This window comes from Scylla paramamosain, chromosome 5, assembly GCF_035594125.1.
Source record: "Scylla paramamosain isolate STU-SP2022 chromosome 5, ASM3559412v1, whole genome shotgun sequence".
Classification (NCBI taxonomy): domain Eukaryota; kingdom Metazoa; phylum Arthropoda; class Malacostraca; order Decapoda; family Portunidae; genus Scylla; species Scylla paramamosain.
In genome coordinates, this window is record NC_087155.1 from 10384192 (window position 1) to 10394191 (window position 10000).

General features: G+C 39.5%; 1 protein-coding gene across 10 annotated transcripts in view; it reads left to right on the plus strand.

Moving 5' to 3' along the window:
* LOC135100509 (uncharacterized) overlaps window positions 1-7995 on the plus strand; it is a 15339-nt gene extending 7344 nt beyond the window's left edge. For 5 of the 10 annotated variants that reach the window (XR_010268745.1, XR_010268746.1, XR_010268747.1 and 2 more), the window contains 3 exons: window positions 2544-2675; window positions 6070-6928; window positions 7364-7986. Coding sequence is in view for 1 of the 10 variants with exons in the window: in XM_064003483.1 (XP_063859553.1) it covers window positions 2544-2637 (94 nt within the window). In the remaining 9 variants the exon portion in view is untranslated. Of the gene's footprint in view, window positions 1-167; window positions 486-2543; window positions 2676-6069; window positions 6929-7363 lie in introns of those variants that run through there. The other 5 variants (XR_010268748.1, XR_010268751.1, XR_010268750.1 and 2 more) reach the window with 5 other exon arrangements.
* Window positions 7996-10000: the final 2005 nt, after the last annotated feature.

Genomic DNA, 10000 nt, shown 5'->3' on the forward strand with positions numbered 1-10000 from the left:
GGGAGTCTGTTGGTCCTGTCATGCAAGTTACAGCATCCTTTGTGTTGTTAATGAAGTGTTGGGGAGGCTAGTGTGAGTGTGTGTGTGTGTGTGTGTGTGTGTGTGTGTGTGTGTGTGTGTACTGCAAGCAATGCTATTGGTACATCCACCCCCAGCCGTGACATACCTGTGACGTGTGTGTATATGTGTGTGACGCTAACCTCTTGCTGTGTGTGTGTGTGTGTGTGTGTGTGTGTGGCCAGTGGGGAGACGCCACGTCACGGGTTGGCAGGCAGGAAACAAGAGTGGATCAGTTTTGGCCTGGCTGTGAAGGTGAGCGGGTGGAGTGTCAGTACTGTTACTGGATTTGTATTAATATTACGTTTGCAAGACAATTGAGCGGCATAGTTTGTGTTGACACGGCTTATTACCGCAGTCTGCACAGCGTCTGCAGTGTGGCAAGCCTTATAAGTACAGTGTGTGTGTACTGACGTACCTTGTGTCCGGTAATGCCCTTAGGGATTGTGCTACTTTGCCTTAGGTTACTGTCCCTACACACACAGACACACACACACACACACACACACACACACACACAACAACAAAAACAGCAACAGCAACAATAGCAACAATAGCAACAAGAAGATCAACAACATTGACATGACCCACTACCCCACCACATCACCCCCACACGCACCCATTCATGGAAAACCTTACCTAATCACACACACACACACACACACACACACACACACACACACACACGCTGGGAAGAGAAAGAAGAGGTGGGGAAGAGGCTGTAAGAAACAGATATCGCGGGGAAGACTAGGTTTGTTTGTTTGTTTTATGTTTGGATAGCGTACAAACACACACACACACACACACACACACACATACAGACACACACACACACACACACACACACACACGTGCGCGCGCGCGTGCGGAAGGATGCTTGCACACATGCACGCACACACACACAATTAAGTCAGAAAGTAGATATATAGCCTTCAAAATTACTTTAAATAATTAGTGAGGAGGCGGCCATCTTTGTTTTCAGCTGAAGCCCCGCCCCTCAGGCGCCATGATGGTCTGGCCCGATTCCAATAATATTTTTATTTCGTAAACTTGTATATTGCGGCTTTTTAAGTGAGTTGTTATGGTTTGTAAAAATATTTAGTGATGTTTTGAATGTTTTCCATAAGTGTGTGAAGGGAAATTTGTTGATTATGAGGCCGTTTTATTGTAAACAAGTGTTGCTTTTTTCGGTTATTTTTCTAAGGTCGCCCTAGAAAAAAATTATTTCAGCCGCTAGGCAAGATTTTATTGGCTCAAAAAATCGTTTTAGGTTATTAAAGTGTGTTTTGATCCTGTTGAGTGTAATATGTGGAGTTTTAAAAGATTTATAGGCGTGTGAAAGGTGGAAAAGTTGACATTTATTATTTCTTTATTTCTTTATTTCAGCTTGTAACTATCTTTTGATTGTTTGTAAAAATAGTTTTGATTTTTTTAAGTGTTTTGCATTCCTAATAAAATAGATTTGTGGACTTTACATTGTTTTTTTATCGTGTTTGTTCCAACACTTTTTTAATCGGTTCTTTTAAAATATCTTTATTATTAGTCAGGCTGGGAATGGTTTTACATTCCCAATATTAGTTAAACTATTTGACAAGTCAGAATATATTAGGCATTCCGGCTTAGCTCCATTTTTGCTAGGGGTCAATTTCAAAATGGATTCGTTAACGTATTTTTGAGTGTGACGTCATCAATGACGTCATCACACGGGGGCCGGGACGCCCCTTCATTCCAGTCTCTATCAGTCATTGTTTGGTGTATGTATGTATGTATGTATGAGTGTGTGTGTGTGTGTGTGTGTGTGTGTGTGTGTGTGTGTGTGTGTGTGTGTGTGTGTGTGTGTGTGAGTGTATGTTAGATCATCTTGAACCCCATCCATCCCACTCCTGCGCCTTTCTGCCTCCTCCCCTTTTTTATTTATTTATTTTCCTGCTCGTATATTGTGTGTATGTGCATGTGATTAGATAAGGTTCTGCCAGGAAGGGGGGCGTGTGGGGGTGGTAAGGTGATTGGTGGGTGTTGAGGGTCATGGTGGTGATATATATATATATATATATATATATATATATATATATATATATATATATATATATATATATATATATATATATATATATATATATATATATATATATATATATATATATATATATATATATATATATATATATATATATATGTGTGTGTTTGTGTGTGTGTGTGTCGCATCTGTGTCTTGATTTCCTCTGTTATGTTCTCTTCCCTTCCTCCTCCTCCTGTTGAATATAAATATATGGAAAGTTATTTTGGAGTGTTGCATGTGTTGCTTGTTGTTTGCACTGCATCCATGCGTCATTTGCATTATTACCACTATTTTACCTGTGTTGTTTGCAATAATTCACAGTTTGCTTGATTTGTTGATCTGCATAGCGTGTGAACAGAGAACTAGCTGTATATGACTACTGTTTACTTGTCTACCTTATTAATTCTCCTCTCACCACTCCCCCCAGCGCTTCCTCCGCCCCCCTGTCAGATATGGAGGGGTTGGGGAAAGGATGCCGTGTCCCTGAGTCTGCCCCTGACTGGCCAGCTGACGCCCATTGATATCTCCATGGCCGTGGTGAGGCAGGAGAGGACTCAAGGTAAAACTGTTTGCTGCCTTGTTTACGTCTTCATTTGTTCTCATTACTACTTCACTTCTGGTCTCTCTAAACTTTCTAATTGGGACAGAGCAAACTTAGAATTGTTCAGTGCCTCAAAAACTCAATTCCTCCATTCACCATCTCCACACAAGCTTCCAGACAACTAGCCCCTCTTGTTTAGTGACACTCAACTACCCCCTCTTCCACACTGAACATCCTCGGTCTGTCCTTTACTTATAATCTAAACTGCAAACTTCACATCTCATTGTATAACGTTAGGCGTTCTGAGTCGTCTCCTGCAGCTTTTGTCAACCCCACACCCAGCTGTTAACTCTGTAGAGGGGCCTTATCCGTCCATCTGTCTGTCTGTCTGTGTCTGTCTGTCTGTCTGTGTCTGTCTGTCTCTCTCTCTCTCTCTCTCTCTCTCTCTCTCTCTCTCTCTCTCTCTCTCTCTCTCTCTCTCTCTTGTGTGAATGACATTATTATTATTATTATTATTATTATTATTATTATTATTATTATTATTATTATTATTATTGTTATTGATGTTGTTGTTGTTGTTGTTGTTGTTGTTGTTGTTGTTGTTGTTGTTGTTGTTGTTGTTCTTCTTCTTCTTCTTCTTCTTCTTCTTCTTCTTCTTCTTCTTCTTCTTCTTCTTCTTCTTTTCCTTTTATTTATTAGCAGGTATATTATCCAGTGTGTGTGTGTGCGTGTGGGATGATGTATGCATTTATGTGTGTGTGTATGTGTGTGTGTGTGTATATTGTTACAGTAGTTTACAAACTGAAAATATACCCACAGTGTGTGTGTGTGTGTGTGTGTGTGTGTGTGTGTGTGTGTGTTTAGAACTATGTGGTATTTTCAGATATGGTGTGTGTGTGTGTGTGTGTGTGTATGTGTAAAATTAAGGTTCAAAATTAGTATTATTAATATTACTACTATTATGATTATTATGGTTTGTAATACTTGTGTGTGTGTGTGAGGGGAAGAGAGGGAGAGGAAGGCTGGTTAACACACACACATACACACACACACACACACACACACACACACACACACACACACAGGCAAGCCACACCCTCTTTCTGAATGCAACACTCCGCTGAGAGAGAACGAGTTAGGAATGAAATATTAGTGAGTGAGGTTAAGTTAGGTTAGGATAGGTTAGGAATGTCGGTAGAGTGTTGATAGAGGATGTATGTTCGTGTGTGTGTTAGGTTAGGTTAGGAGTGTTTGTGTGTGTTGGGGTGTGTTTAGAAGATGTGTCAGTGTTGATAGAGGGTGTGTGTGTGTGTTACGTTTGGAGGTAAATTGAGGTGTGACTGTGTCTTGAGTTTGTTTTGTGTGTTTTAAATGATTTGGGTGAATTTGGGGGTGTGCGGGGTCTTTTGGGTGTATTTGAGTGTGTGTGGGGTGTTCTGAATGCATTTGGGTGTGTTAGCGGCATATTCTGTGGTGATTTCGGTGTTTTGGGTGTTTTAAGCGTGTTTTGGGTGTGTTTGGATGAGTTTGTGGGTATTTTGGGGTATTTTGTGTGTGTTTTGGATGTTTTGAATGTGTTTGGATGAGTTTTGTGGAGATTTTTTGGGTTTTGAGAGTGTTTTGAGTGTGTTTTGGATGTTTAAGCGTGTGTTTGGTGTGTTTGGGTGAGTTTTCTAGGTGTTGTTGGGTGTTGTTGGATATTTTGTGTATATTGTGTAGTGTTTTGGGGGGTTTTGGGAGTTTTGGGGGATATATTTCTTCATTATTAATGGGAAAACACCCTTGAAAACCTTGCTAATCATCTTTATGGATTTGAGAAATATTCTTGAGGTGAGAGAGAGAGAGAGAGAGAGAGAGAGAGAGAGAGAGAGAGAGAGAGAGAGAGAGAGAGAGAGTATGTGTGTGTATCTGTGTGTGTGTGTATGTGTGTTGGGGGAGGAAGGGGGAGGAGCAGTGACAGGTAGACCTGACTAGGGAGGGGGATGGCTGGCGCCGGTCAGTCTTGCCCCACGCATAATGTAATAAGTGTTTCCGTATTCCCAGTAGCTTCTTTCTGTACCAAACACTGGCACGCAGCACCAGAGAGCCATGAGTACGTAAGGTGAGCCCAGCGGTGCTACCATCCCCTCATTCAGCCTTATTGCCTTCACAGCTTTGCCTCTCCTCCTCCCTGTAATGTCTTGAAGTTGTTTATTAAAGTTTTTTTTTTTGTTATTTAGGTATTTTTTGGGGGGTTTATTTATTTAGCTTTTAGGTTTTGTTTACATCTGAGTCTGGAAACAGTTAGAAATTTAGGCGAATATTGAAGTTTCCTTAATATGTAAACAAGCAAGAAGGCAATCTTTAGCTTAGTTCCCCTTGCTGCGTTGCAAATCTCTGTAATAATTGATGTTTTTTTTTTTTTTTAAGTGTGATTTTGGTGTATTTAGGAGTGTTGTGGGTGTTCTGAGTTTGTATTAGAGCTGTTTAAGAGTGTTTTGGATATATATTAGCTGTTGTCACGTGTGTTTTGCTTGAATTTTTGGTTTAGATTGTTTTTAGATGTATTTTACGTGTTTTGAGTGTTGTGGAGTGTTTTGAGTGTGTTGTGGAGTGTTTTTGTGTGTTTGTGGGTGTATTGAGGTGTGAGTGTGTTTTGAGTTTATTTTGGGTGTTTTAAGTGTTTTAGATGAGTCTTGGTGTGTGTTGGATTTTTTGAGCGTATTTGAGAGTGTGTGTGGTGTTCTGAGTGCGTTTGGGTATGTTAGGGGCGTTTTCTGTGGTGATGTGCATGTTTTGGATGTTTTAAGCGTGTTTTGGGTGTATTTGGATGTGTTTTCTTGGTAGTTTTGGGTATTTTGTGTGTGTTTTGGATGTTTTGAGTGTATTTGGGTGAGTTTTGTTGAGATTTTGTGGTGTTGGGAGTATTTTGAGTGTGTTTTGGATGTTTTGAGTGTGTTTTGGATGTGTATGGGTGAGTATTGCGCTCTCTCCTTCCCTGGGACTCAAAAAGTGCAGAATATTTCAATTTTTATAAAGTGTATTATAAAGTGTAACTACTGATATATATATATATATATATATATATATATATATATATATATATATATATATATATATATATATATATATATATATATATATATATATATATATATATATATATATATATATATATATATATAGATAGATAGATAGATAGATAGATAGATAGATAGAGAGAGAGAGAGAGAGAGAGAGAGAGAGAGAGAGAGAGAGAGAGAGAGAGAGAGAGAGAGATAACTAGCAAGAACTTAACATACACACACACACACACACTTACAAACCAATGCACTCATAAACATTCAAATTTCCCTCACTTTTCAATCCCTAGAAAGGAGAGAGTGCGAGACAAGACATCCTAGAAAGCCTAACATTTCTGCCAATATTACAGGATGGAGAGCTTAGGATACCACACGGAGGAGGGTGAAGGAGCCTTGGGGAAGCCTGAAGAAGGGGCAGTGAAGGAGGGAGGCCTGGAGGTGAAGGAAATGCAGAAAATTCCTCTAATAGTGAGCGCTTCGCTGGTCAGACCATCCCTCACTGAATATTTTGACCGAGGCTTCGAGATACGAGATGAGAATCCGTTTTTTAGTAGTTTAAGCCAGTTTTATGTGTTTTTGGGTGTTTGTAGATTGTTTTTATCTTGTTTTGAGTATTTTTTTGGTTTGTGAAAGGAGGGAGAAAGCTTAAATACAGTAATAATACCGCAAAAAAGGCTTAAATTGAGAGTTTTAAAGTTATCTTAGCGTATATTAAGCTGTTTTAAATGTTTTAAGTTACCAGAAGAGAGGAAGCTTAAATTTAATATTAGGATAAGGAAAAAGCTTATTTCTTGCATTAGGAAGAAAGGAAAGCTTAATATTGCCACCTCATCCCCCCAGCCCCCAGTGAGCCAGGTGACCCCCTAGAACAACGCCATCCTGCCTATTTGTGGTGTGGCAGCCCAGATCGTCCCCCTCCCTCCCTCATCCTCCTCCTCCTCTAGCAAAGAAGAGACGTTTAATCAGCTAGTGGACAGGTTGTTGTTGTTGTTGTTATTGTTGTTGTGGGGGTGGCGGTGGTAGTAGTGGCGGCGGTGGTTGTTCGTCTCTCTCTCTCTCTCTCTCTCTCTCTCTCTCTCTCTCTCTCTCAGGCGGTGGTGGGGGGGCGGGAGGGCGTAGTCTCGAGGAGGCTGGCAGAGGTTATGGAAGGGTCCTGGTATGCTCCCTCTCCCTCACTCCCTCGCTCCCTCCTTGGGCTCTCTCCGGAACGTAAGTAGTAGTAGTAGTAGTTTATTATTATTATTATTATTATTGTTATTATTATTATTATTATTATTATTATTATTATTATCATTATTATTGTTAATAGTAGTAGTAGTAGTAGTAGTAGTAATTTATTATTATTATTATTATTATTATTATTATTATCATTATTATTATTATTATTATTATTATTATCATTATTATTATTATTATTATTATTATTATTATTTGTAGTAGTAGTTGTAGTAGTAGTAGTAATATCGTTATTATTACTGTTATTACAATTTTCATAATTTTCTCGTTATTTTTACTACTACTACTGCTACTACTACCACTACCCTCTTCCTTCTCTTCCTCCTCCTCCTCCTCTTCCTACCACCACCACCACTACCACCACCACCACCACCATCACTACTACAACAACCGCTATTATCCCAACAGAAGTAGCGGCGTGGCTGGAAGTGGGCGGAAGTTTAGCAGGCTTCTCTAAGATTGGGCTGGAAGTTAGCGGAAGAGGAGACGTGGCACATGACAAGGCAATACAGGGCTTACAGAGGGCAGGCGTGACTGGGCCCTGCCTCGCCGCCCTTGTCAACACCCTAGAGAGAAATACGCTCACCTTGTAGAGAGGATATATTTTCATTTTCTTTCGTTGTATATATATTTTTTTTTATTTATTATTAAAAGGAATATTTTCTTTTTTCTATTTTTCGTTCGTTTTATAATGGATTGTTTAATTTTATCTATATTTGTTTACATTTTTTATCAATTTCTTTCGATTTTATATTCAGTTTATTTATTTATCATTATTTCTTAAGATAATTTCTTTATTTTCTTTATTTTTCGCTCGTTTTCATAATGGGAGTGTTCAATTTTTATATATTTTTCAATCGTAATTTAATATCTTAGACTTAATATCCAATTTATTGATTTATTATTACTTCTAAGTGTGTGTAAGTACTTAAAAGTTTAATTTAATTATTTATTTATTTATTTTTATTTTCCGTCCGTTTTTATTATATTGGAAACTTATTTCATATATATTCCAGTTTTGTTTCTTGTTCATGCCAGGTGTGACAATAAACATTAAGATTATACTGCTTTTAATCCCAACGAGAGAGAGAGAGAGAGAGAGAGAGAGAGAGAGAGAGAGAGAGAGAGAGAGAGAGAGAGAGAGAGAGAGAGAGAGAGAGAGAGAGAGAGAGACGCATACAGACACACAAAACTCCATTAATTATTTCAACACTTTCCATTATGAGACGAAAAGATTTTGAATGTATTTGAGTGTGTGTAGGGGTGTTCTGGATGCGTTTGGGTGTGTGCGGGGACTTGAGTGTATTTGTATTTGTATGCGGGATTTTTATTTAAGTGTATATGAGTGTGTGTGAGGGTGTTTTGGATGCGTTTGGGTGTGTGCGGGGTCTTTAGAGTGTATTTGAGTGTGTGTTGGGTCTTTTGAGTGTATATGAATGTGTGTGTGAGACTTTTGGGTGCGTTTGGGTGTGGGTATGATCTTTTGAGTGTATTTGAGTGTGTGTGTGTATTTGAGTGTCTTTGGGGCGTATTATGTATTGTTGGGAGTGTTTTGGATGTTTTAAGCGTGTTATTAGGTGTGTTTGGCGAGTTTTAGGCTGTTGCAAATTGTTTTAGGTCTGTGTTCGATGTTTTCTGTGTGTTTGGTTACGTTTTATTGGTGTTTTGTGGTGTTGAGAGTGTTTAAATGTGTTTTGGATGTTCAAGCGTGTGTTGAGTGTGTTTGGGTGAGTTTTTGTGGCTATTTTTAGCTGTTGTTGTTTTGGGAATTTTTTTGGGGGTATATTACTTCATTATTAATAGGAAAAATACCCTTGAAATCCCTGCTAATCATCTTTATGGCTTTGAGAAACAATCGTTAGAGAGAGAGAGAGAGAGAGAGAGAGAGAGAGAGAGAGAGAGAGAGAGAGAGAGAAAGAGTGTGTGTGTGTGTGTGTGTGTAGGAGCATTTTAGTTTAGCCTGTTCTTCGCTTGTTCGTGCGTTTTCTGCGCTGATATGGCACAGAAGTGTGTGAAATTTGCAATCATAATCACGTATGGTGTGTTCATTTTGCAAACGGGAGTGAAGAAGTGATGATATTTAAATTATTTGAATTATTACTTTATAACACGTCATCTTTTGTGTCTGTGTGTGTGTATATCTGTGTGTGTGTGAGGGTGGAGGAACAGTGACAGGAATCGCTGGGTAGTGCCGGGGAGGGCGGGCGGCTGCATTGTTTCGGCCTACGCTGGTCAGTCTTCCCCACGCACAATGGTAATAAGTGTTTCCGTATTCGTGGCAGCTTCTCCCTGTACCAAGCACTGCCACGCAGCACCAGAGAGCCATGAGTACGTAAGGAGAGCCCAGCAGTGTCAGACTTTTTGACGCGTTTTGAGTGTTGTTGGGGTGTTTTGAGTGCATTATGGAGTGTTTTTGTGTGTGGTTGTATTGAGGTGCTGTGAGTGTGTTTTTAGTTTATTTTGGGTGTTTTAAGTGTTTTGGGTGAGTTTGGGTGTGTGTGTGGTCTATTGGGCGTATTTGAGAGTGTGTGGCGTGTTCTGAGTGCGTTTGGGTGTGTTAGGGGCATATTCTGTGGTGATGTGCGTGTTTTGGATATTTTAATCGTGATTTAAATGTGTTTGGATGAGTTTTGTGGGTAGTTTGGCGTGTTTTGTGTGTGTTTTGGATGTTTTGAGTGTGTTTGGGTGAGTTTTGTGGGTAGTTTGGTGTGTTGTTGTCCCTAGGAAGGAGAGAAAGCGAGATAAGACGGGACATCATGGTAAGCCTAACATTTCTGCCAATATTACAGGATACCACACGGAGGGGTGGTGAAGGAGCTTTGGGGATGGCTGAAGGAAAGGCAGTGAAGGAGGGAGGCCTGGAGGTGAAGGAAATGCAGAAAATTCCTCTAATACTGAGCGCTTCTCTGGTCAGACCATCCTTCACTGAATATTTGGACCGACGCTTCGAGATACGAGGTGAGAATCCATTTTTTTTAGTGTTTTAAGTTAGTTTTAAGAGTTTTTAGGTATTTTTAGGTTGTTTTTAATGATGTTTTGAGTATT